The sequence below is a fragment of the Phodopus roborovskii genome, unplaced genomic scaffold, assembly GCF_943737965.1.
Source record: "Phodopus roborovskii unplaced genomic scaffold, PHOROB, whole genome shotgun sequence".
NCBI classification, from domain to species: Eukaryota; Metazoa; Chordata; class Mammalia; order Rodentia; family Cricetidae; genus Phodopus; species Phodopus roborovskii.
The window spans coordinates 122960-149104 of NW_026126549.1; the positions used below are offsets into that span (position 1 = coordinate 122960).

At 39.1% G+C, this 26145-nt stretch overlaps 2 protein-coding genes across 21 annotated transcripts in view; one reads left to right on the plus strand and one right to left on the minus strand.

The window, feature by feature from the left end:
- LOC127234137 (protocadherin alpha-C2) overlaps positions 1 to 26145 on the plus strand; it is a 217254-nt gene that overhangs the window by 94970 nt on the left and 96139 nt on the right. The gene's annotated exons all lie outside the window — the stretch shown is intronic.
- LOC127234140 (60S ribosomal protein L29-like) lies at positions 6829 to 7327 on the minus strand. Its single transcript, XM_051200919.1, has one exon. It carries the CDS (start codon positions 7306 to 7308, stop codon positions 6844 to 6846), a length of 465 nt encoding a protein of 154 aa, XP_051056876.1. The 5' UTR covers positions 7309 to 7327; the 3' UTR covers positions 6829 to 6843.

Sequence of the window (26145 nt, forward strand, 5' to 3'; positions counted from 1 at the left end):
CTCACTGGTGTCTCTTTGTCAGTAGTTTCTGCAGGTAGAGGCAGGCTTGGCTCAGGAAGAAAGTGCCTGCCTTGCTTGCTTATGTGGGCTGGTCTGGGCACTTGGGCAGGGCTACTGCAGCTTGGTTAGGCTGGCCAGCACTCTTCCCTACACCCTTATGTCTCATTTCACATGATATTTTGTTTCCAAAATTTTCTGTGTTGTTACATGACGGTAATTTATGCATTTCTTTAGAGTAGATTATTGAATAAACAGACAGCACTTTGCTAGAAATACTTTTGACACCTTGACTATTTATGGGTCTTAGGAATACTCTTCTGAATCTGTTAATCCAATTTGCATATATTTCTCTAGCTTTAAATGTAAATTCGAAATTGCTGGGCTGTAGGTTATTATGAAAGTTGGTTTTAGTTGTTGACTTGATGTAACTCTCAAATCACCTGTAAAGAAGGGATTTTTATTGTTTTTAAACATTTTAAAATTAATATAAAATTACATCATTTTCCCTTTCCTTTTTCCTACCTCTAGCCCTTCCCATGTATCCTCTAGCACTCTTTCAAATTCATGGCCTCTGTTTCTTTATATATATAAGGAAACTTGCTCATTCTGTATAATGTTACCTATATGTGTATGAGTTTCAGGGTTGACCATTTGGTTTTGCATGACTAGTTTGGGGGAAGATTATTTTTACAACTCTCAAAATTCTTTAACTGACTATAGTTCTTCATTTAGGGTTGAGCCCCATATGATTTTCCCCTTCCATGTTAGCATGTTTATTGGTGTTGCTTTTGTTCAGGTCTTATTTAGGCAGCTATGTTGATTAGACTTCATGAGTGTAACTTCTCTGATGTTTCAAGAGACAAAAATCTTACAGCAAATTTCCTGTTCCTCTGGCTTTAACCTTCTTCAGGTAGGATCTCTGAGCCTTCTTAGATACAGGAGTTGTGTACCAGTTGCATCAGCTGGGGCTGGGTACTATGTGGTCTTGTCATCTGCATTTCTATTGGTTGTAGTTCCCTATAATGTTTTACATCTGTTTAAAGAAGCCATTTCTTTGAGGGCTAAGATCTATATATCTTATCTGTGGATATGAATATAAACAGAATGTAGTTATGACTTATTCTGATTTAGTGAAGTGGCAGTTATAGATTTTCCTCCAAGATCCATGATTTCACATGGTACTAGGCATGGTTTCTCTCTTCTTGAGTGGACCTTAATTCCAATTAGAAAGCTTTTGGTTACTGCCAAGTATGCATGACACCATTTCCATCTTAGGGATGTTGCACCATGATGGCCATTGTTTTTATTCACAGGCATCATATCTTGGTAAGGTTCCTTTCTTCCTTGGAAGCTTGCATGGCACCATCTGGTACCATGAAAGCTAGTCCTTAGGGAGGAGGATTTTAAGTCAGAACCAGCTCAGACCAGCTCAGATCCTCCATGTCCTGTAACCAAAGTACATAAAGGCAGCTGAGGATAGAAGCAATAGTTTGTTTTGAGAGTCTCTTGGACAACCTTAGCCAACAACATAAAAGGGGCATCTCATGCCTGATGCTGGAGGTTTTGTTAGTCTATACTCTTTGGAGAACATTGTCAGCCCATATGAGAAAATGTCATTTAAATTATATTTCTGTATTTATATAAGGCTTATATGTAATTTTAGGCAGATAGATAATAATGGTTCCATATGACTATCAGGCATCCTTACTGTTATTTTACCCCTTCTTTCCTCCTATATTAATCTCTTTCCTCCTCCCTGGTTATAGTCTCTCCCTTCCCCATTTATCCATTCACATAAGTTGTGCCCTGCTGTTTCCCTCTCTACTGCTCTCCTCCACCACAGTCTCTTTTTACTTTCTGATTTCTGCAGTTACTCCAGGGTTGTACACTCTTATCTGAAGACTCGGAGCTAGGAACTGCAGTTGAGAGTTATCTTGATTATTTTAACTGAGGTGGAAAGGCCTGCCCAGTGTGGGCAGCACCATTCTGTTGGCAGGAGATTCTGAATTGTCTGAATGGAGAGACTGGCTAATCCTCTGTCTGTGGATGTAACATGACCAACTGCTTCAAGCTTCTGCTGCCTTGACTTAGCTTCCATGATGGTCTGTAAGGAGTACGGTTTTTCCGCCCGCCGCCTGGTCTTGTTCCATCACTGCGCCAGCCCCATTAATACACAGAGACTCTGTATTTGATATAATTCTGTTGGCCAGGTACTAGTTTCTTATCGGCTAGCTCTGTCTTAAGTATTAACCCATTTCTATGTATTTCCACGTGGCCTTACCAGCAAGAGGTGGCTGGCAGTTTTATTCTCTACAGACTCTCCATCTTGACTCCTCCTTCCTCCTTCCTATTTTCTCTTTGTCTCCTAGTCCCTCCTATCTTCCTTTCCTATTGGCCAACAGTGCTTTATTCATTAACCAGTATGAAAAACATATACAAAATGACATTTCCCATCAATGGTCTTTATACAGAATCCCAGAATTTCTGCACATCCTATTTTTTTTTATTTGACATTTTCCTTGACTGAGTGATCTGTTCCACTACCTTGTCTTCCAGATACAATGGTCACTTTTCAATTTATCAGTTAGGCTTTCTTCTTATTTTTTGTTCAAATTTCTGAATTTCTCACCATATTTTATTTCATTTTTGTCTTTCTTTAGATATTTTATCTCTCTAGTAAAATTCTGTCTTTATATCTTGAATTGTTTTCATTATTCATTCAATTCTCTTTTTTGTTTTCCCATTCTTCATGTTGGCATTTATTTGCATCCTCTTTGAGTTCCTTGATAATCTTTATTATGGCTCCTTTGAAAAATAATGTACAAAACATTTTTCAAAATTTTTTAATTTTCAAAACAAAACCCTCAATCTAATATCCTTTGTTTACCTTTTTTTCTGACCTTTACCAATAACAACATGTAAATAACAACATGTAACCAATTCCTCTAAACAATAACAAATATACATAACCTATTGAATAACCAAAAACCACCCATCCCACCTCTTGGGAATGTGAGCATCACGTTCTTATATTGACTTCATGCTGTCTTGTCTGAGAGCATCTTTAGGGGTTCCTGAAAAGAAAATTTTGGGTTAATCGTCAAGTCCTGGGAGAGGTAGCTGTATCATTTGTTATCAAGTCTGCACAATGGGAAAGTGCAGGGCTTATCTTGTGTCTTACCTGGAGTAGTTTGTGAGACTGGATCATCTCATATGCCCACCTCAATATTGTCCTAGCATTTTGTAGTTCAACTCCAATCTTTAGGTGGTGATGTTTTTCAAGGTAGTGGCATTGTCACAGTCCTGGTGGCATCGTCATTGTAGGCACCTATCCTGCTTTTGGAGACTTCAAAGGTCACTGTTAGAGATGGTCATGATTCACTGCAGAAAACTTCAACATTTTAAATGTCATATACAGCAGATCTTAAAGAAGTTAAAGGATCAATATTTGTTACACACATCCAGACACTGAAACTTAATTCATAGTTACCTGATAGAGACTCAAACTAAAATCATGTACAGGAAGCTAGATGAAACCAAATTAGTTAGTGCTCTATATGACAATATCATGACAAAATCTTTAAATTATTAATCTTATAAATTTTTATATAAATGTAATCTTTATGCTTTAAGAAAATCTGTTAAAAGTCAAAATAAAACCAAAGGGTTATGAGATTAGTGGCAATGCAATAGTCCATTAATTTTTGTTTTTCTTCTGTCCCTTATCAGGCAGTTCTTCTGACAGATTTTTGGATTTTATTCTAACAAGCATGCTTTGGTTTAGAAGGCAGAGTAACACTCCAATTCCAAAGCCAGCTTTAACTTTTAATTGGCCTAGGCCTACAAAATGAACATTTGCACTATATATCCACAGAGAAAAGCAGAAATAAATATTTGGGAAATTTATGAAATTTTATTCCGTTGGAGATGTGATATATTAATAGGCCAATTTACTCTCTTTCTTGGGACCTTTTTTTTTCTGGATTATTTGTCCCTTTTCTTAAGATGTCTCATTTGTTTAGTGGTCTTCAGATTTCTTAGCTGGATGCCTTCATTTTCCAGAAAAGACAAAAACAAAACCTTTTCCAAATCCTAATTTTGGAGAGGTTCCCTTATGGCAAGTTTTATCTGATCAAATGAAAAGCATTTCCTAGTTTAAAAGTTAGTTTAGATTGAACAGATATGCTGCTTGATTAACTATCACCTCTTCTAATCAAGAGGTGTTTCTTGTTCAATCTAATATTTACCAATTATGATAGTATCCATAGCTTTTCTTCTACCATGGAAACAAAAGCAAACCTGTTCCCCAACATAACACATGTCTTGGTTCTCTTTCTGAGGTCAGTACATCTTTAAGTATGTAGGTTTAATTCCATAGTTTTTTCTATTGTCCATTATTTCTCTTCAGCTGTTGTTCCTTTCTCATTGGCATCCAGAAAATTCAAAGTTGATAAAGCATTATGCATTCTGTTTCTGGGGGTCTTAATTACCCATTTCTGTTTATATAGCATCAAATTCTTTAGAATTCGATTTGATCTTTCTATAACTGCTTGCCCTGTAATAAGTTTTATATTGTAATAATCAAAAGACTGTTTCATTTTTTAGAGACATATGCTAGAGCATTGTCAGCCTTTACTTGTGCAGGTATACCCATGATGGCCATAATTTCTAACAAATGTGTGATTATAGAATTAGTCTTTTCAGAACTCAAAGTAGTTGCCCATTGAAAAACTCAATAGGTATCAATGATATGGTGTACATATTTTTAATTTTCCATATTCTACAAAATGGAAAATATCCATCTGCCAGATTTCATTCCTATGAGTACCCTTTGGGTTATTTCCTGCAGGTACTCAAATTTGGTTGTATAAAGAACAAGCAGGACATGTCTTTATAATTTTCTTGGCTTGTTGCCAATGATGGAAAAATCTTTTATCAAACATTTGCTATTGACATGCTGTGCTGATGACTCCAGCACATTCCTATCAGTAGTTGATCACTTTATTCACTACCTTCTGCTACAGGGCCTGGTAGACCCATATGGGATCAGATGTGTGTTATGTATATATGGAATGATTCTTACTCCTGACTATTTCCTGAAACTGAATAAATAACGAAGTTAATTATGTATAATCTGGTATAAATTCAGCAATTTCAACATGAAAAACAACTCTTTCTGCATATTGAGAATCAGAATTACTTTAAGGGCTTCCATAAAATTCATTAATAACACGAGAATGACATGTAATTCTGATTTTTGGACAGAGTTGTAAGGGCTTTGAGTCACTTCAATTTTATAATTTGTAACCTGCCTTTCCTGATTTATTGCATCAGTATAGAATGTAGGGGCTCTGGATATTGGTGTTTCCCATACAATATGAGGAAGAATCCAGTTAGTTCTTTTTATACATTGAATTATCTTGCTTTTGGGATATTGGTTGTTAATCTCTCCCCAAAATTACTGCAAGCTCTTTGCCAAGGTTCACTGTCTTTTGTCCTTTTGTTACAGTTATAAGAATAAAAGCTAGACAAGGGGGGAAGGTAGTGGTCCCGAGTGAAGGTCCCAAGAGAGTGGGGTCCCAAGATAAAGGTCCATGTGGGAGAGCATAGCAGGTTCCATAGCAGGTGAGGGTGACCAAGGTGGCAAGGCGGAGGGAATAACACGCCAGGCAGACAGAACTTAAATGAGGAGTTTATTTAGGAAGGGGAGTGAGGGAGAAGGGAAAAGACATAGAGGCACTGGGAACAGAAGAGGAGAGGGGGAAGAGAAGGAGAGGGGGTAGCTGGTGGCCAACCAAAAGCAGGAGGGAGAGCAAAAGTGAGCGCAAGTGGGCAGGGGTTATATTTACACCTATAAAGGACAAAGAGGTAGAGAAAATTCCCTTTTTGTAATAGAAGCTTAACCTTTATAAACAGCTTATAGGAAGGATTGGTTGGCATAAATATTTTGTTAAATTGAAATAGACATTTATAACCTTAAATGTTTACCATCACGTGAAGACACAACAATTTAGAAATATTTGAGATAGCACAGTTGAACTTAAGTTGTATATAGTTAGCTTACATTTACATATAAAGTTAAATTTAAATCACATGTACAGATATATCAAACAGGACTGGGTAAAAATAAGAAAACCAGAGTATGCCTCCAAGTCAGCAGGAAGCAGTCTTGAGAACTCAACATCTTTATTCCTTAACCTGCTGCACATAACTCCTCACTTTTAAAATAATAAGTAATGGTGGGAATGTAAGGATTCAGGTGTTACCCTGGCCTGCCCTTGTCACCTGGCAGAATGCACTCAGGCAGTACTCTGGTCAGCCCAGGGTTCCATGAGTATTAGTCTGCAGGCAGGTGTAAAGGACCCCTTTAATAGACAGACCCCTGCCCACTTATGCTCTCTTTTGCTCTCTCTCTCTCCTGCTTTCGGTTGGCCACCAGCTACTCCTCTTCTTCTCTATCCCTCTTTCTCTCCCCTTCTCTCCTCTTCTGTTCCTGGGGCCTCTATGTCCCTTCCCTTCTCCCTGCTCCTCTTTCTAAATAAACTCCTCAGGTAAGCTCTATCTTCCTGGCATGTTATTCTCTCTGCCACACTGCCTTCGTCACTCTCACCTGCTACAGAATCTGCCATGCTCTCCCACGTGGTCCCTTACCTTGGGACCCCACTCACTTGGTACCTCACTCAGGACTACTCACCTCCCCGCTTATCCAGCCTTTTATTCTTTTTTTTAAAACACATCTTGCCTCAAGTTTATTTGTAAAATTAGCATAGGGCACAGATCATCTGCAGAGTGTGTAGATGTGTCACATCAGCCCATCTGTCTTCACAGTGGCAGAAACCTTTTCTATGGGGCCTTCACAGGGGCACCTTTGGGAGCCTGAGCTGGAGATGCAGCCTGGGCCTTAGCTAGTGCTGTGGCCTCTGCCTTGGTTTGAACCTTGGGCTTTGGTTGGTAGAGCCTACGGCCCTTGGCCATGTAGTTTCTAATCTTCTTCCCAAGCTTGGGGTGAGCGATGAAAGCAAGACGGCTGAGTTTGAAGCCGGAATCCTTTGGCATCTTGGGTTTTACCACCCTGGGCTTCACAAGGGCCTTGATGGCCTCTGCGCGTGCACTCATTGCCTTTGAGTTGTTTGCCTGCATCTTCTTCAGGTCTTTCTTGTTGTGTTTCTTGGCAAAGCGCATGTTCCTCAGGAACTTGAGGTCAACCCCCTTAAGAGATTCATATCTTTGCGATCGGGGTTTCTTGATGCCATTTCTGTGCCATTTCCGGGACTGCTTGTGTGTGGTGTGGTTCTTGGACTTGGCCATGTCTGAACAGTATCCAGTGGCTCCCCCCAGATTTTTATTCATATAACTGTAACGAAAGAACAACACTGTCTACCCATAATTTGACAATTTCATTAGTAAAAAGTACTACAATTTCTGCTGCATCTATTTCTGCTAATTGGCAAAGTCTTAGTTTCCCTTTTAGAATCAACTCATAGGTGTTTTCTATCTAAGTTTTCAACTTTTTACTGTTTATGTGTTAAAGAGATCCATTCTAAGATAATATCTTCCCTCTGCATTAATATTTCTGTAGGAGAACACTTAGAAGGTAAAAAATAACCAAAATACAACCAAGCTTTGTATCTAAACAATCCACATGTGCTTCTTGTAATTTCTTTTCCATCAAAGCCTCTCAGATCTCAGCTTCAGATGATAATTCTCTTGGACTATTTAAGTCCTTGTCACCTAAGGTTTTGAACAAATTACTCAGTTCATCACTGTGTACCCCTATTGATAAGAAATGTCTTCTAGAAATCCTTGAGAGTCAGTGTCAGCAATTGATCTCTCCCAATTTTTGTATACATAGTTTATATCCAAAGTAAATAATATAATCTCCTCTTTGTATTTTTTCAGCAGCAATTTGTAATCCCCAACAGGACAAAATTTTCTTTAGTTCGTCAAACACCCTTTCTAATGTATCTGTATTTGAATCAGCTAGTGAGATGTCATCCATGTAAAGGAATACTATAAATTGAGGAAATTGCTAACATATTATTTCCAATTGCTGACTTACAAAATATTGGCATAGAGTGGGGCTATTTAACATTCCTTGTGGGAGAACCTTTCATGGCTGTCTCTTAACAGACTGAGAATTATTATAAGTAGACACTGTGAGGCAAATTTTTCTCTGTTGTTTCTTGTAAAGGCATAGTGAAAAAACAATCTTTTAAATCAATAACAATAAGAGGCCATCCGTTAGGTATTAAAGAAGACAAAGTAATTAAAGACTGTAGAGAGTCCATTGGTTGAATGACCTTACTGTCATCTCTTAGAACTGTTATCATTTTCCATTTTTCAGATTTCATTTCAATAACAAATACTGGACAATTCTAAGGGTTGGTTGATTCTTCAATATGCTAAGCATTTAACTGCTCCCATACCAGCTATTCTAAAGCCTGCTGTTTCTGTGTTGTTAAAGGCCATTGCTCAATCCATACAGGTTTTTTTTATGTCAACCATTTTAAAGACAGGGATGTTGGTGACTTTGAAAGATCAGCAGTTGTTGTGCCCTGTTCTTGTACAACCTGAATGGTTGGTAACTGTTCTTTATAATACCTTGTGGTGATATATTATTTATAATTTAATAAAGATTGCCCAAAGGATCAGAATGCAAAGCCAGCCATGCTAGTTAGCTATAGAACCTGGGTAGTGGTGGCATACCCCTTTAATTCCAGAACTTGGAAGATAGAAGCAGATGGATATTTGTGAGTTCAAGGTCACCCAGGCATACATTAGAGTGAATCAGTCTAAAAGAGAAATAGCTCATGCCTTTAAACCCAGAACTAGAGAGTATATAAGGAGCTCAGTACAGTCTCAAAGGACAGTCTAGAATTCCGAGGCTTGGTGGAAAGCAATGCAGCCTGGAGATGCAATCTGAAGTTCAGTGGATCACCTGTTTAGTCTGAGCATTGGTAGAGGTGAGACCTCTCTAGTGACTGGCCACTTTGCTTTTTGGTTCTTCAGCTTGTACCCCAATATCTGTCTCTTGGTTTTTATTATTTGTGCTACAATTCCTTCTAATTTTTCCCCAGGAACATACATTAATATATTGTTTGTTTCTAAGATCGGAAAAATGTTAATCTGAGTATTCCACTACTGCAACAAATCACATCGCCATAAACTCTTTGCTATGTTAACCACATATGGTTTTAATTTCCCTCTCTTTCCTTCTGGTCCTATGCAATTGACCCATCTCATACTCTGTTTTACCTGAGGTAAAAGCTGAACATTTACCTTCTAAAGAGGCCAATTTTGATGCCAAGATTCTGGTGTGATTTTGGAGTCAAAGCATTTTTTATTTAATTTATTATTATACATGTCGATCCCAGTTCCCTCTCTCTCCCTCCTTCCCTTTTACCCTATCTTCCCTCTCACATGCACCCTAACTACCCTGTCCTCCCATCCCCCACCCCAATTTCATATGTAGGGGAATGCCATCCAGTTGGGGTCATGTAGATCTGACAGGTCATGTGAAGTAGGGACTAGGGCTTCTCTCCTGTCTCTAGGTTAAGGCAGTTATCCCTCCATGGGGGCTGTGTTTGCAAGGTCTTTTTGTGCATCAGGGATACATCCTGGCTCCACTGTCTGAGGTCTCTTAGACTGCTCAGTCCTTCTGGCTGAGACCCATAATCAGGGGGGCCTGAGTCAGTCCCATGCTGGCTTCCCAGCTATCAGTCTTGGGGGCCAGTTAGCACCTCCTTGTTCAGGTAAGCTGTCTCTATGTGTTTCTGCAGCCTGGTCTTGTCCTCTCCATCTGCATCTGGGTTCTAGTTCGACTCAGTGTTTAGGTATGGGTGTTTGCTCCTGTTTCCAACAGGCATTAATTGAGGGCTCCATGGATAAGTTAGTTGTTGATCTCACTCTCCGGGAAGGGCATTTATGATAGCCTTTCCACGGAAGCTCAACTTGTTAGTTGGGAGCAGTCTTATAGTTCTCTCAACCTTTCTTTGTGTTCAATTTTATCTTCAAACCAATATTGGCTCCCTCTTTTATGTCTTCTCTCTCTCTCTCTCTCTCTCTCTCTCTCTCTCTCTTTCTCTCTCTCTTTCTATTCCTAACCAGGCTCAATCTTCCTGGTCGCACATGTTTTCCTTTCCTCCCCCTCATTTTCTCCTAATTCTCTCTCCATTCGCTGTCCTCCCCCACTTCACCTGAGCTCTGGGGGACTTGTCCCTTCCCAGTTCTGTGAGGGACTTTATATGAATCTCTTAGAATACACCTTGTATCCTAGTTCATCTGGTGATGTGAATTATAGGCTGGTGATTATTTGATCTAGGTCTAAAATCCATATATGAGTGAGTACATACTATGTTCCTCTTTTTCTGACTGGGTTACCTCATTCAGGATGGTTTCTTCAAGTGCCATCCACTTGCCTGGGAATTTCAAGATACCATTATTTTTTTTTCTGCAGAGTAGTATTCCATTGTGTAGATGTGCCACATCTTTATTAATCATTCTTCATTTGAGGGGCATCTAGGTTGCTTCCAGGTTCTTGCTATTACAAATAGTGCTGCTATGAACATAGTTGAACAGATGTCTTTGTTGCATGGATGTGAATCCTTTGGGTATATGCCTAAGAAGGGGATTGCTGGGTCCTGTGGTAAACTAATTCCCATTTTCCTGAGGAACCGCCATACTGATCTCCAAAATGGCTATATGAGTTTGCATTCCCACCAGCAGTGGAGGAGTGTTCCACTTTCTCCACATTATCACCAACATAAGTCATCACTGGTGTTTCTAATTTTAGCCATTCTGGCAGGAGTAAGATGGTATCTCAAAGTTGTTTTGATTTGCATTTCCCTGATCGCTAAGGATGTGGAGCATTTTCTTAAGTGTCTTTCAGTCTTTTTGATTTCCTCCATTGAGAATTCTTTCTTCAGTTCTGTACCCCATTTTTTAATTGGGTTATTTGGTGTTTTGTTGACTAGTTTCTTGAGTTCTTTGTATATTTTGGAGATCAGCCCTTTGTCGGATATAGGATTGATGAAAATCTTTTCCCAGTCTGTGGGCTGCCGTTTGGTCTTGTCCACTGTGTCCTTTGCCTTACAGAAGCTTCTAAGTTTGAAGAGGTCCCATTTATTAATTGTTTCTCTCAGTGTCTGTGCCCCTGGAGTTATGTTCAAGAAGCAGTCTCCTATACCAATTTGTTCAAGGGTACCTCCTACTTTCCCTTCTAAGAGGTTCAATGTGGCTGGATTGATGTTGAGGTCTTTGATCCATTTGGACTTGAGTTTTGTGCATGGCGACAGACATGGGTCTATCTGCAGTCTTCTACACACCCTCATCCAATTGTGCCAGCACCATTTGTTGAAGATGCTGTCCTCGCCCCATTGTATAATTTTAGCTGTTTTGTCGAAAATCAGGTGTTCATAGGTGTGTGGGTTAATATCAGGATTTTCAATTCGATTCCATTGGTCTACCTGTCTATTTTTATGCCAATACCAGGCTGTTTTCAGAATTATAGCTCTGTAGTAGAGCTTAAAGTCAGGAATGATGATGCCTCCTGAAGTTCTTTTATTGTATAGGGTTGTTTTGGCTATCCTGGGTCTTTTGTTTTTCCATATAAAGTTGATTATTATCCTTTCAAGGTCAGTGAAGAATTGTGGTGGGATTTTAATGGGGATTGCATTGAATCTGTAGATTGCTTTTGGTAAGATTGCCATTTTTACTATGTTAATCCTACCTAACCAAGAGCATGAGAGATCTTTCCATTTTCTGGTATCTTCTTTAATTTCTTTCTTTAGAGTCACAAAGTTCTTAATATATAGGTCTTTTACTTGTTTGGTAAGCGTTACACCAAGATACTTTATGTTGCTTGTGGCTATTGTAAAGGGTGATGTTTCTCTGATTTCTTTCTCTGCCTCTTTGTCATCTGAAAAAAGTAGGGCTACTGATTTCTTTGAGTTTATCTTGTATCCTGCAAGTTTGCTGAAGGTGTTTGTCAGCTGTAGGAGTTCCCTGGTAGAGTTTATTGGGTCGCTTATGTAAACTATCATACCATCTGCAAATAGAGACAGTTTGACTTCTTCCTTTCCAATTTGGATCCCCTTGATCTCCTTTTGTTGTCTTATAGCATTAGCTAGAACTTCTAGTACGATATTGAAGAGATATGGAGAGAGAGGACAGCCTTGTCTTGTTCCTGATTTTAGAGGAATTGGGTTAAGTTTCTCTCCATTCAGTTTGATGTTGGCATTTGTATGGCTTCTATTTACTGCTGAAGCTAATGTTTGCAAGAAATCTGTGAAGGTATCATTTGGACCCTGTATAACTTTTGTAAATGACTCAATTTTATTTTCTACTCCTCCAATTCTGTACCAAGCATTCAAAGCTTCTGTGTGCCATAAACCCAGGGTATGGTTGTCAGGTAGAGACTTCTTTTGTACATCAGCATAATCTCCCTCTCCCCAAGAAGTTGGTCTTGGGAGATTTCCATAGCTGTAGCCCTACTTTGTTGTTCAATGATCTTAGCTTCATCTCTCCACCAGGTCCTACATTTTAATTGAGGACCATGTTTCAAAAATGCTGTAACCAAGTTTCTCCAGTCTTGAGGGATAATTCTATTGCAAGTTGTCCATGAGTTTAACAATGGCTTCACAAAAGGTGAATGCATGCATATGAGACTATCATTTCCTAGAGACTCCTTAAATCTAACATTTCCACAGAAGTCCATTTAATTCTTGCACAGCCTTGGGGATTATCTATCATTTGGCAGTTGTTTCTGTAAGGTGACTGGATAAATTAAAGTTTGTTGTTTGAAAACCTCAGGCTGTTCCTCTCTACCCTTATAATGCAATGCTGTAATTGTTTCTCCATTAAATTCCTCTGTCTGGGTCTGAATATCTCTATGATCTGTTTTATTTTTTTCTAAAACTTGTATCTTAGCATTCATACTGAAAAAACAAAAATGATAAAATTGATAATGTTTATCATTGATGTTGCATAAATCCCATCTAAATTAGTTATCCTCTTATTTAATTGTTCCATTTTAAATTGTCCATTGTATTATCATACAGAGACCTAACTCCCTTTATTGTAATAGTATTTTCCATCCTTTAATGTGGGAAAACTCTCTCTTTTAACTAATTCCTCCATTAAGAATTCCCAATTATCTTACTAAATCTACTAACAATGACAGTGAAATGTGAGGCATAGCACCTCTGAGTGAACAGCCAGGCTGAGGACAGCTGCAGCTGCTAGTGTGTAGCCATGAGCTGAGAGTGGCAGCTTGAGGAGAGGGAGTCTAAGGGAAGGCAGCAACCCATGGGGAAGAGGGAGCCAGATGTCGAAAAATCATACACAGGATTGAATAGAAGAAGCATGTGTGGCAGGAGCTTCCTGAAGCCAGGAGGTCTAGGGTAGATAAGTCCCACTGTGGCCTTTGGAGTGTCTCTGGAGTTTGAGTCCTGTGAAGCTTGCTGCAGAGAGGTTTCAACAACAACAACAACAACAAATAATTCCAAACTCAATTAGAGGCTTAGGGAAAAAAGAGAGGAGACTCTAAAAGTAGTCCTGCATGTAGCTCCAGCCTGTGCTGGTGGCTGCAAAGCCATAGGTAAGTGGATATTTCATGAATTTGTATCTAAAAGTTGGGCACCAAATGTAGCTTGATTATTGGGGTGTTGGAATTACCAATTTAAGATTGACATTTCTACCCAGAGATGGATAATTGGTGGGCAGGCTGAGGAGTCAGCAGCATGAATTTAGAGTCATTTGCCTAAAGAAGCTGGGGGTAGGGAGTAAAGGGCATGGATGTGTAGTGATGGTAGCATTGGTCAAGGGTCCTTACCTAGAGTGGGTTGAAGGACACATGGCATGGTGGGTAGAATTGGTCGTGTAAGTTTTGCAACTCTGCCTAGAGATAGGAGCAAGATCTCATGTAGAAGGTACAGGTGGAGTTGATGGTGTGAATCTGGATTCCCTACCTGAAATGGGGAACCAGAATGCAGATCACTTGGTTTTCAGTCAGGTCATGGGAGTGGGTTATTCAGATATTTTATAATGAATGGTGTTGGATTTCATCATATGTTTAGTCTTTTCTTAAAATTCATTTTGGTAGTTTACCTGAATTAATTTTGAAACTGTGAACCAGCCTTTCACACTTGCAATACATTTCATTGGTTTGTGATAAGTGTGTGCTTGTGTGTATCATATATGAACATAACAAATATAATGTACAAATAACACACAATACAATTTATTACATAATATAAAAGTAAATAATTTAAATACTCTAGTTAATTCATTTGGCTATTTTAAGAGTTTTTTATGTATGTTTTAGTTTTCCATTACTGTTGTAACACATTACCATGAATTTAGTGGTTTTGAAGAATTTTCTCTTAAAATTCTGAAGTTTGAAGTTTAAAATGATGTGTTAGCTGGGCTTTGTTCTCTTTGGAGACTTTAGGGAAGAATTCCCTTCTTTTGGTCTTTTTAGCTTCAGGAAGATACTTGATGGATTTATGATTTCTTGACTTTGTGACTTCTCTCTCATAGCACTTGATTGCTGAATACACTGTGCCCTCTCCTACCACTGACTGTTTCTTATGCTTCTTTTTAAAAATAAGGAGATTTAAAATCAAGGGCCATTTGAGGGCTGGTATGGAAACCTAGTGCAGCAGAAGCATCATAAAATACATACAAAGGCAATGTAAATGATTTGACAAGTAATGGGAAAAACAGAGTCCCAGTTGGTTATCTCTTGTCACTAAATGAAGTCTCAAGTACTGGCATTGAGTTATACCTAATTGAGTTGCTGGCCAAAGGGGTCTCATAGGAATCTACAAACAACTCAGACTGTGGCCAAGATCATAAGCTACTCACCACAGAAGAGAACACTTACACAACTTATTGAACATGGAGAAATCAAGCTGGTGCCTACATAGAGCCTTCACCCCTATGTTCCAGCATCTGTGGTACTCTACATGCTATCAAAAGAGAAATGTGAAAACGAAATCAGCCATAAACTCTTTGATCTGTAATAATGTTCTGCTTGCAAGATATGCTAGGATAATGGTGGCACAAAGCCTCTGGTAATAACTAGCCAATATCCAATTTGAATTAAGGCCAACTCCATGAGATGGAACCCATACCCAACATTGCTTGGGTAACCAAGAAACTGAGACTGCATAGTTCAGGGATCTAGGGAAAACCAAACACTATGGTTCTTTAAAAGCAATAAAATGATTCTTAGTGACATTCTGCTGTAGTTATAGATCAATACCTTTCACAACCATCATCAGAGAAGCTTCCTCCTGCACCAGATGAGGTCAAATACGGATACCCTCAGACAGAGATTATGCAGAGTGAGAGACCTTTGTAACAAGTATTTTTCTATCCCACCAGCCAGTTCCCAAATCATGATACAGAGACTTATTATTGATTATGTAATGCTCAGTTGATGGCTTAGGGTTGTTTTATAGCTAGCTCTTATACCTTAAATTAACTCATTTCTATTTACCTATGTGCTGCCCCAGGAAAATTTACCTCATTTACATACTGTTCATCCTGCTTTTGTATTCCTCTGTGTCTCCTCATGACTCCACCTTTCTTCCCAGAGCTCTCTCTGTCCAGAAGTCCCACCTACACCTGTTGCATAGCTATTGGCCATTCAGCTTTTTATTAAATCAATCACACTGACACATCACACAGCATAAATGAATATTTCACAACATTTTCCCCTTTTGTCTAAATAAAAAAGAAAGGATTTAATGCTAACACATTAAAATTATATACAATAAGAGCAATAATCACATTACAATATTCAGTCCATTTTTATTTGGCAAATTTAGGGAAATATTCCATTATGTATCCCATTTTAGTCAAAAGTTTTATATTTAGTCATTTTAATCATAACTTGTATTACCATCTTAAAATTATCTTTTTAGACCTCAAAACATTTCCTTAGATAAGCACTTTAAGCTTTTATGTCTCTCACCCTTATACATTTTATACATTTTGGTGAGTTTTTTTTTTAATTTATCAAAACAGGGTTTCACTGTAGCTTTGGAAGGTGTCTGAACTCACTTTGTAGATCAGGCTGGCCTCAAACTCAGAGATCCACCTGTCTCTGCCTCCTGAGTGCTGGGATTAAAGGCATGCACCACCACCACCTGGCCCATTTTTGTGAGTGTTTTAAAATTTGGTAACAAAGAAAACGATAGGTGTAACTACCCAATCTTCAGAGACCTAGAAGGATATAATATTACCTGAGTAAATAGAAATTGTAGAGAAAGCAACTTACAAATCTGAGAAATGACAGAAACAGTACACAGCCTGGGCAGTTACCCAAGGTTCCTCTGTAACTTTGGGGCATCCATCTTCAGCCTACAGGTCTAAAGTGTCTGACAGACTTTTCTGTGAAGCAGACATTTTTTGAAAGATTGTCATACCCTGTGTTGGCCAAGCTTGGAAGTCACTTTTTTGTTTCCTGCTTGTCAAGTTTGTAGAGCATGTTGTGAGTAGTTGAGGCAAGGGCAGTTTCTTGCCCAAACGGCTAGATTTTGCCACAAAGAAAGCAAACTCTATATGGAGGTACATCAATACCCATCATCCTGTTTTGGAAATTAATTGGTGCTGCCAGAAGCAGACCTGTCTCACTGTCATGAAAAGACTTATGTTGTGATAACGTTTATTTATTTATTTATTTAATTTATTTATTTATTATAACCAAGTCCATTTAAATGAAAACAAACATTTATAGACAATATTTGGGAATTTGGGTGTCATTCTTTCCAAATGACTTCCTGCTGGTAAGAGGCACTGTCATGGGGATTCTAAGAAGATGCAGAAATCCTGGCTGTAGTCTGTAAGGCTGCTTTGTCCAGCTGTTTTGAATGTAGGATCACCTGGTACTCTGTTTCAGGCAGTCTGGCTTGATCAAACCACATTAATCTGGAAGGAATCCACAGCTTTTCATTTTCTGTGGAAACAAAAATAGAAATCCTTTTCCCTAGTAACTTGTCCTTGAACTTAAATTTTGGAGTCAAAGCATTTTTTTATTTAATTTATTATTATACATGTCGATCCCAGTTCCCTCTCTCTCCCTCCTTCCCTTTTACCCTATCTTCCCTCTCACATGCACCCTAACCACCCTGTCCTCCCATCACCCCACCCCAATTTCATATGTAGGGGAATGCCATCCAGTTGGGGTCATGTAGATCTGACAGGTCATGTGAAGTAGGGACTAGGCTTCTCTCCTGTCTCTAGGTTAAGGCAGTTATCCCTCCATGGGGGCTGTGTTTGCAAGGTCTTTTTGTGCATCAGGGATACATCCTGACTCCACTGTCTGAGGTCTCTTAGACTGCTCAGCCCTTCTGGCTGAGACCCATATTCAGGGGGGCCTGAGTCAGTCCCATGCTGGCTTCCCAGCTATCAGTCTTGGGGGCCAGTTAGCACCTCCTTGTTCAGGTAAGCTGTCTCTATGTGTTTCTGCAGCCTGGTCTTGTCCTCTCCATCTGCATCTGGGTTCTAGTTCGACTCAGTGTTTAGGTATGGGTGTTTGCTCCTGTTTCCAACAGGCATTAATTGAGGGCTCCATGGATAAGTTAGTTGTTGATCTCACTATCTGGGAAGGGCATTTATGATAGCCTTTCCACGGAAGCTCAAATTGTTATTTGGCAGCAGTCTTGTAGTTCTTTAGACCGTTCTTTGTGCTCAATTTTATCTTCAAACCAATATTGGCTTCCTCTTTTATGTTCTCTCTCTCTCTCTCTCTCTCTCTCTCTCTCTCTCTCTGTCTCTCTCTTTCCTGTCTCTATTCCTAACCAGGCTCAATCTTCTTAGTCACATGTTTTTTCCTTTCCTCCCCCTCGTTTTCTCCTACTTCTCTCTCCATTCGCTGCCCCCCCCCCCGCATTACCCCTGTGCTCTGGGGGACTTGTCCCTTCCCATTCCTGTGAGGGACTTTATATGAATCTCTTAGAATACACATTGTATCTTAGTTTCTCTGGTGGTGTGAATTATAGGCTGGTGATCCTTTGATCTAGGTCTAAAATCCATATATGAGTGAGTACATACTATGTTCCTCTTTTTCTGACTGGGTTACCTCATTCAGGATGGTTTCTTCAAGTGCCATCCACTTGCCTGGGAATTTCAAGATACCATTATTTTTTTTTCTGCAGAGTAGTATTCCATTGTGTAGATGTGCCACATCTTCATTAACTATTCTTCAATTGAGGGGCATCTAGGTTGCTTCCAGGTTCTTGCTATTACAAATAGTGCTGCTATGAACATAGTTGAACAGATGTCTTTTTGCATGGATGTGAATCCTTTGGGTATATGCCTAAGAAGGGGATTGCTGGGTCCTGTGGTAAACTAATTCCCATTTTCCTGAGGAACCGCCATACTGATCTCCAAAATGGCTGTATGAGTTTGCACTCCCACCAGCAGTGGAGGAGTGTTCCCCTTTTTCCACATCCTCTCCAACATGAGTCATCACTGGTGTTTCTAATTTTAGCCATTCTGGCAGGAGTAAGATGGTATCTCAAAGTTGTTTTGATTTGCATTTCCCTGATAGCTAAGGATGTGGAGCATTTTCTTAAGTGTCTTTCAGCCTTTTTGATTTCCTCTATTGAGAATTCTTTCTTCAGTTCTGTACCCCATTTTTTAATTGGGTTATTTGGTGTTTTGTTGACTAGTTTCTTGAGTTCTTTGTATATTTTGGAGATCAGCCCTTTGTCGGATATAGGATTGATGAAAATCTTTTCCCAGTCTGTGGGCTGCCGTTTGGTCTTGTCCACTGTGTCCTTTGCCTTACAGAAGCTTCTAAGTTTGAAGAGGTCCCATTTATTAATTGTTTCTCTCAGTGTCTGTGCCCCTGGAGTTATGTTCAAGAAGCAGTCTCCTATACCAATTTGTTCAAGGGTACCTCCTACTTTCCCTTCTAAGAGGTTCAATGTGGCTGGATTGATGTTGAGGTCTTTGATCCATTTGGACTTGAGTTTTGTGCATGGCGACAGACATGGGTCTATCTGCAGTCTTCTACACACCCTCATCCAATTGTGCCAGCACCATTTGTTGAAGATGCTGTCCTCGCCCCATTGTATAATTTTAGCTGTTTTGTCGAAAATCAGGTGTTCATAGGTGTGTGGGTTAATATCAGGATTTTCAATTCGATTCCATTGGTCTACCTGTCTATTTTTATGCCAATACCAGGCTGTTTTCAGAATTATAGCTCTGTAGTAGAGCTTAAAGTCAGGAATGATGATGCCTCCTGAAGTTCTTTTATTGTATAGGGTTGTTTTGGCTATCCTGGGTCTTTTGTTTTTCCATATAAAGTTGATTATTATCCTTTCAAGGTCAGTGAAGAATTGTGGTGGGATTTTAATGGGGATTGCATTGAATCTGTAGATTGCTTTTGGTAAGATTGCCATTTTTACTATGTTTATCCTACCTAACCAAGAGCATGAGAGATCTTTCCATTTTCTGGTATCTTCTTTAATTTCTTTCTTCAGAGCCACAAAGTTCTTAATATATAGGTCTTTTACTTGTTTGGTAAGCGTTACACCAAGATACTTTATGTTGCTTGTGGCTATTGTAAAGGGTGATGTTTCTCTGATTTCTTTTTCTGTCTCTTTGTCATCTGAAAAAAGTAGGGCTATTGAATTTTTTTAGTTTATCTTGTATCCTGCTAGTTTGCTGAAGGTGTTTATCAGCTGTAGGAGTTCCCTGGTAGAGTTTATTGGGTCGCTTATGTAAACTATCATATCATCTGCAAATAGAGACAGTTTGACTTCTTCCTTTCCAATTTGGATCCCCTTGATCTCCTTTTGTTGTCTTATGGCATTAGCTAGAAATTCTAGTATAATATTAAAGAGATATGGAGAGAGAGGACAGCCTTGTCTTGTTCCAGATTTTAGAGGAATTGGCTTAAGTTTCTCTCCATTCAGTTTGATGTTGGCAGTTGGTTTGCTGTATATTGCTGTATATATTATTATGTTTAGGTATGTTCCTGTTATCCCTGATCTCTCCAAGACCTTTATCATGAAAGGGTGTTGAATTTTGTCGAAGGCTTTTTCCGCACCTAGGGAGATAATCATATGGTTTTTCTTTTTCACTTTGTTTATATGGTGGATCACGTTGATAGATTTTCGTATGTCAAACTATCCCTGCATTCCAGGGATGAAGCCTACTTGGTCATGGTGGATGATTTCTCTGATGTATTCTTGAATTAGGTTTGCCAGTATTTTATTGAGTATTTTTGCATTGATGTTCATCAGGGATATTGGGCTGTAGTTTTCTTTCTTAGTTGTGTCTTTGTGCGGCTTGGGTACCAAGGTTACTGTGGCCTCCTAAAAAGAGTTTGACAATGAACCTTCTGTTTCTATTTTGTGGAACAGTTTGAGGAGTAGTGGTATTAGTTCTTCCTTGAATGTCTGGTAGAATTCTGCACTGAATCCATCTGGCCCTGAACATTTTTTGGTTGGAAGGCTTTCAATGACTGCTTCTATTTCATTGTGGGTTATAGGTCTATTTAAGTTTTTTGTCTGTTCTTGATTTAATTTTGGTAAGTGATAGTTATCCAGAAATTTGTCCATTTCCTTTGAATTTTCAATTTTTGTGGAATACAGATTTTCAAAGTATGACCTGAAAATTGTCTGGATTTCCTCTGTGTCTGTTGTTATGTTCCCCTTTTTGTTTCTGATTTTGTTAATTTGCATGTTTTCTCTGTGCTGTTTCATTAATTTGGATAAAGGTTTGTCTATCTTGTTGATTTTTTCAAAATGCCAACTCTTCATTGCATTGATTTTTTGTATTGTTTTCCTGGTTTCTATTTTGTTGATTTCAGCCGTCAAGTTGATTATTTCCTGGCATCTACTCCTACGGGGTGAGTTCGCTTCTCTCTGTTCTAAGGTTTTCGGTTGCTCTGTTAATTCTCTTATGTGTCTATCCTCTGTTTTCTTCATATGGGCACTTAGTGCAATGAACTTCCCTTGTAGCACTTCTTTCAAGGTGTCCCATAAGTTAGGGAATTTTAGAAAGTCCTTAATTTCTTTCTTTATTTCTTCTTTCACCCAGGTGTGGTGCAATTGCACATTGTTCAGTTTCCATGAGTTTGCAGGTTTTCTGCTATTGGTGTTGTTGTTGAATTCCAATTTAAAGCATGGTGGTTTGATAAGGTACAGGGGACTCTTCCTATTCTCTTGTATCTGCTGAGGTTTGTTATGCCCCTAGTATGTGGTCGATTTTAGAGAAAGTTTCATGTCGAGCAGAGAAGAAGGTATATTCTTTTGTGTTTGGATGGAATGTTCTATAGATGTCTGTTAAACCCAGTTGAGACATAACTTCTGTTAATTCTTTTGTTTCTTTGTTGAGTTTCTGATTGGTGGTCCTCTCTAGTGTTGAGAGTGATGTATTGAAGTCTCCCACTATAAGTGTGTGAGGTTTTATATGAGCTTTGAGTTTTAATATCGTTTCTTTTACAAATGTGGGTGCCTTTGTATTAGTGGCATAGATGTTCAACTGAGACTTTTTGTTGATGGATTTCTCCTGCGATGAATATGAAATGACCGTCTTCATCTTTTTTTTATTAATTTTGGTTTGAAGTCTAACTTGTTAGATATTAGGATAGCTACGCCTGCTTGCTTCTTATTTCCATTTGATTGGAAAATCTTTTCCCAACCATTTACCCTGAGGTAATGTCTATCTTTGAAGCTTAGATGTGTTTCTTGTATGCAGCAGAAGGATGGATTGTGTCTTCGTATCAATTCTCTTATCCTGTGTCTTTTTTTTTTTTTTTTTTTTTTTTTTTTTTTTTTTTGTTTTTATTTTATTTTTTTTTTTAATAATTTATTATAAAATAAAAATAAAAAATAATAATTTATAATTTAGGGGATTTGGTGGGTGTGTTGGTGTTCTTTTTTTGGGGGGGGGTGGTGGGGGGGGGTGGGGGGGGGGGTGGGGGGGGGGGGGGGGGGGGTAGCTGTAGTCTGTAGGGCTGTTTTGTCCAGCTGTTTGGAATGTAGGATCAGCTTGTACTCTGTTTCAGGCGGTCTGGTGTGATCAAACCACATTAGTCTGGAAGGAATCCACATCTTTTCATTTTCTGTGGAAACAAAAATAGAAATACTTTTCCCCAGTAACTTGTTCTTCAACTTAAATTTTGGAGTCAAAGCGTTTGTTTTTTTTTTTTTTTTTTTATTATTATTTTACATGTCGATCCCAGTTCCCTCTCCCTCCCTCCCTCCCTCCCCCCAAGCCCTCCGTCCCTCCTTCCCTCCCTTTTGCCCTCTCTACCCTCTCCCATGCACTCTAAACACCCTCCCCTCCCAACCCCCCACCACAATACAATATGTAGGGGAATGCCATCCAGTTGGGGTCATGTAGATCTGACAGGTCCTGTGAAGTAGGGACTAGGGCTTCTCTCCTATCTCTAGAATAAGGCAGTTATCCCTCCATGGGGGATATGTTTGCAAAGTCCTTTTGTGCACCAGGGATACATCCTGGCTCCACTGTCTGAGGTCTCTTAGACTGCTCAGACCTTCTGGCTGAACCCATATTCAGGGGAGTCCGAGTCAGACCTCTGTTGGCTTCCCAGCTATCAGTCTAGTGGCCCTTAGCTCCTCCTTGTTCAGGTAAGCTGTCTCTATGTACTTCTACCGCATGGTCTTGTCCTCTCCATCTGCTTCTGGGTTCTAGTTTGACTCAGTGTTTATGTATGGGTGTTTGCTCCTGTTTTCAACAGGCATTAGTTGAGGACTCCATGGAGAAGTTAGTTGTTGATCTCACTCTCCGGGAAGGGCATTTATGATAGCCTTTCCACGGAAGCTGAGATTGTTAGTTGGGAGCAGTCTTGTAGTTCCCTCGACCTTTCTTTGTGTTCAACTTTATCTTCAAACCAATATTGGCTCCCTCTTTTATGTTCTCTCTCTCTGTCTCTGTCTCTCTCTCTCTTTCCTATTTTCCATTCCTAACCAGGCTCAATCCTCCTAGTCACACATGCCTTCCTCTCCTCCCCTCTCATTTTCTTCTACTTCTCTCTCCATTAGCTGTCCTCCCCCACTATACCTGAGGTCTGGGGGACTTGTCCCTTCCCAGTTCTGTGAGGGACTTTATATGAATCTCTTAGAATACAACTTGTATCCTAGTTCCTCTGGTGATGTGAATTATAGGCTGGTGATCATTTGATCTAGGTCTAAAATCCATATATGAGTGAGTACATACTGTGTTCCTCTTTTTGTGACTGGGTTACCTCATTCAGGATGGTTTCTTCAAGTGCCATCCACTTGCCTGCGAATTTCAAGATACCATTATTTTTTTCTGCAGAGTAGTATTCCATTGTGTAGATGTGCCACATCTTCATTAACCATTCTTCAATTGAAGGGCATCTAGGTTGCTTCCAGGTTCTTGCTATTACAAATAGTGCTGCTATGAACATAGTTGAACAGATGTCTTTGTTGCATTGATGTGAATCCTTTGGGTATATGCCTAAGAGGGGGATTGCCGAGTCCTGTGGTAAACTAATTCCCATTTTCCTGAGGAACCGCCATACTGATCTCCAAAGTGGCTGTATGAGTTTGCACTCCCACCAGCAGTGGAGGAGTGTTCCACTTTCTCCACATCCTCTCCAACATAAGTCATCACTGGTGTTTCTAATTTTAGCCATTCTGGCAGGGGTAAGATGGTATCTCAAAGTTGTTTTGATTTGCATTTCCCTGATAGCTAAGGATGTGGAGCATTTTCTTAAGTGTCTTTCAGCCTTTTTGATTTCCTCCATTGAGAATTCTTTCTTCAGTTCTGTACCCCATTTTTTAATAGGGTTATTTGGTGTTTTGTTGACTAGTTTCTTGAGTTCTTTGTATATTTTGGAGATCAGCCCTTTGTCGGATATAGGATTAGTGAAAATCTTTTCCCAGTCAGTGGGCTGCCGTTTGGTCTTGTCAACTGTGTCCTTTGCCTTACAGAAGCTTCTAAGTTTGAAGAGGTCCCATTTATTAATTGTTTCTTTCAGTGTCTGTGCCCCTGGAGTTATGTTCAAGAAGCGGTCTCCTATACCAATTTGTTCAAGGGTACCTCCTACTTTCTCTTCTAAGAGGTTCAATGTGGCTGGATTGATGTTGAGGTCTTTGATCCATTTGGACTTGAGTTTTGTGCATGGCGACAGACATGGGTCTATCTGCAGTCTTCTACACACCCTCATCCAATTGTGCCAGCACCATTTGTTGAAGATGCTGTCTTTGCCCCATTGTATCATTTTAGCTGTTTTGTCGAAAATCAGGTGTTCATAGGTGCATGGATTAATATCAGGATTTTCAATTCGATTCCATTGGTCTACCTGTCTATTTTTATGCCAGTACCAGGCTGTTTTCAGAACTATAGCTCTGTAGTAGAGCTTAAAGTCAGGAATGGTGATGCCTCCTGATGTTCTTTTATTGTATAGGGTTGTTTTGGCTATCCTGGGTCTTTTGTTTTTCCATATAAAGTTAATTATTATCCTTTCAAGGTCGGTGAAGAATTGTGGTGGGATTTTAATGGGGATTGCATTGAATCTGTAGATTGCTTTTGGTAAGATTGCCATTTTTACTATGTTTATCCTACCTATCCAAGAGCATGGGAGGTCTTTCCATTTTCTGGTATCTTCTTTAATTTCTTTCTTTAGAGTCACAAAGTTCTTATTATATAGATCTTTTACTTGTTTGGTAAGCGTTACACCAAGATACTTTATGTTGCTTGTGGCTATTGTAAAGGGTGATGTTTCTCTGATTTCTTTCTCTGCCTCTTTGTCGTCTGAAAAAAATAGGGCTACTGATTTTTTTGAGTTTATCTTGTATCCTGCTAGTTTGCTGAAGGTGTTTATCAGCTGTAGGAGTTCCCTGGTAGAGTTTATTGGGTCGCTTATGTAAACTATCATATCATCTGCAAATAGAGACAGTTTGACTTCTTCCTTTCCAATTTGGATGCCCTTGATCTCCTTTTGTTGTCTTATAGCATTAGCTAGAACTTCTAGTACGATATTGAAGAGATATGGAGAGAGAGGACAGCCTTGTCTTGTTCCTGATTTTAGAGGAATTGGCTTAAGTTTCTCTCCATTCAGTTTGATGTTGGCAGTTGGTTTGCTGTATATTGCTCTTATTATGTTTAGGTATGTTCCTGTTATCCCTGACCTCTCTAATACCTTTATCATGAAAGGGTGTTGAATTTTATCGAAGGCTTTTTCTGCATCTAGGGAGATAATCATATGGTTTTTCTTTTTCAGTTTGTTTATATGGTGGATCACGTTGATAGATTTTCGTATGTTAAACCATCCCTGCAATCCAGGTATGAAGCCTACTTGATCATGGTGGATGATTTCTCTGATGTATTTTTGAATTCGGTTTGCCATTATTTTATTGAGTATTTTTGCATCGATGTTCATCAGGGATATTGGTCTGTAGTTTTCTTTCTTAGTTGTGTCTTTGTGAGGTTTGGGTACCAAAGTTATTGTGGCCTCATAAAAAGAGATTGGCAATAAACCTTCTGTTTCTATCTTGTGGAACAGTTTGAGGAGTAGTGGTATTAGTTCTTCCTTGAATGTCTGGTAGAATTCTGCACTGAATCCATCTGGCCCTGGACTTTTTTTCGTTGGAAGGCTTTCGATGACTGCTTCTATTTCATTTCGGGTTATAGGTCTATTTAAGTTGTTTGTCTGTTCTTGATTTAATTTTGGTAAGTGATAGTAATCCAGAAACTTGTCCATTTCCTTTGAATTTTCAATTTTTGTGGAATACAGATTTTCGAAGTATGACCTGAAAATTGTCTGGATTTCCTCTGTGTCTGTTGTTATGTTCCCCATTTCATTTCTGATTTTGTTAATTTGCATGTTCTGTCTCTGCTTTTTCGTTAATTTGGATAAAGGTTTATCAATCTTGTTGATTTTCTCAAAAAACCAACTCTTTGTTGCATTGATTTTTTGTATTGTTTTCCTGGTTTCTATTTTGTTGATTTCAGCCCTCAAGTTGATTATTTCCTGGCGTCTGCTCCTGCGGGGTGAATTCGCTTCTCTCTGTTCTAAGGTTTTCAGTTGCGCTGTTAATTCATTTATGTGACTATCCTCTGTTTTCTTCATATGGGCACTTAGTGCAATGAACTTCCCTCGTAGCACTGCTTTCAAGGTGTCCCATAAGT

Coding starts and splice junctions, on each gene's coding strand:
- LOC127234140 (XM_051200919.1), bottom strand. CDS start 7,308: ATGGCCAAGTCCAAGAACCACACCACACACAAGCAGTCCCGGAAATGG.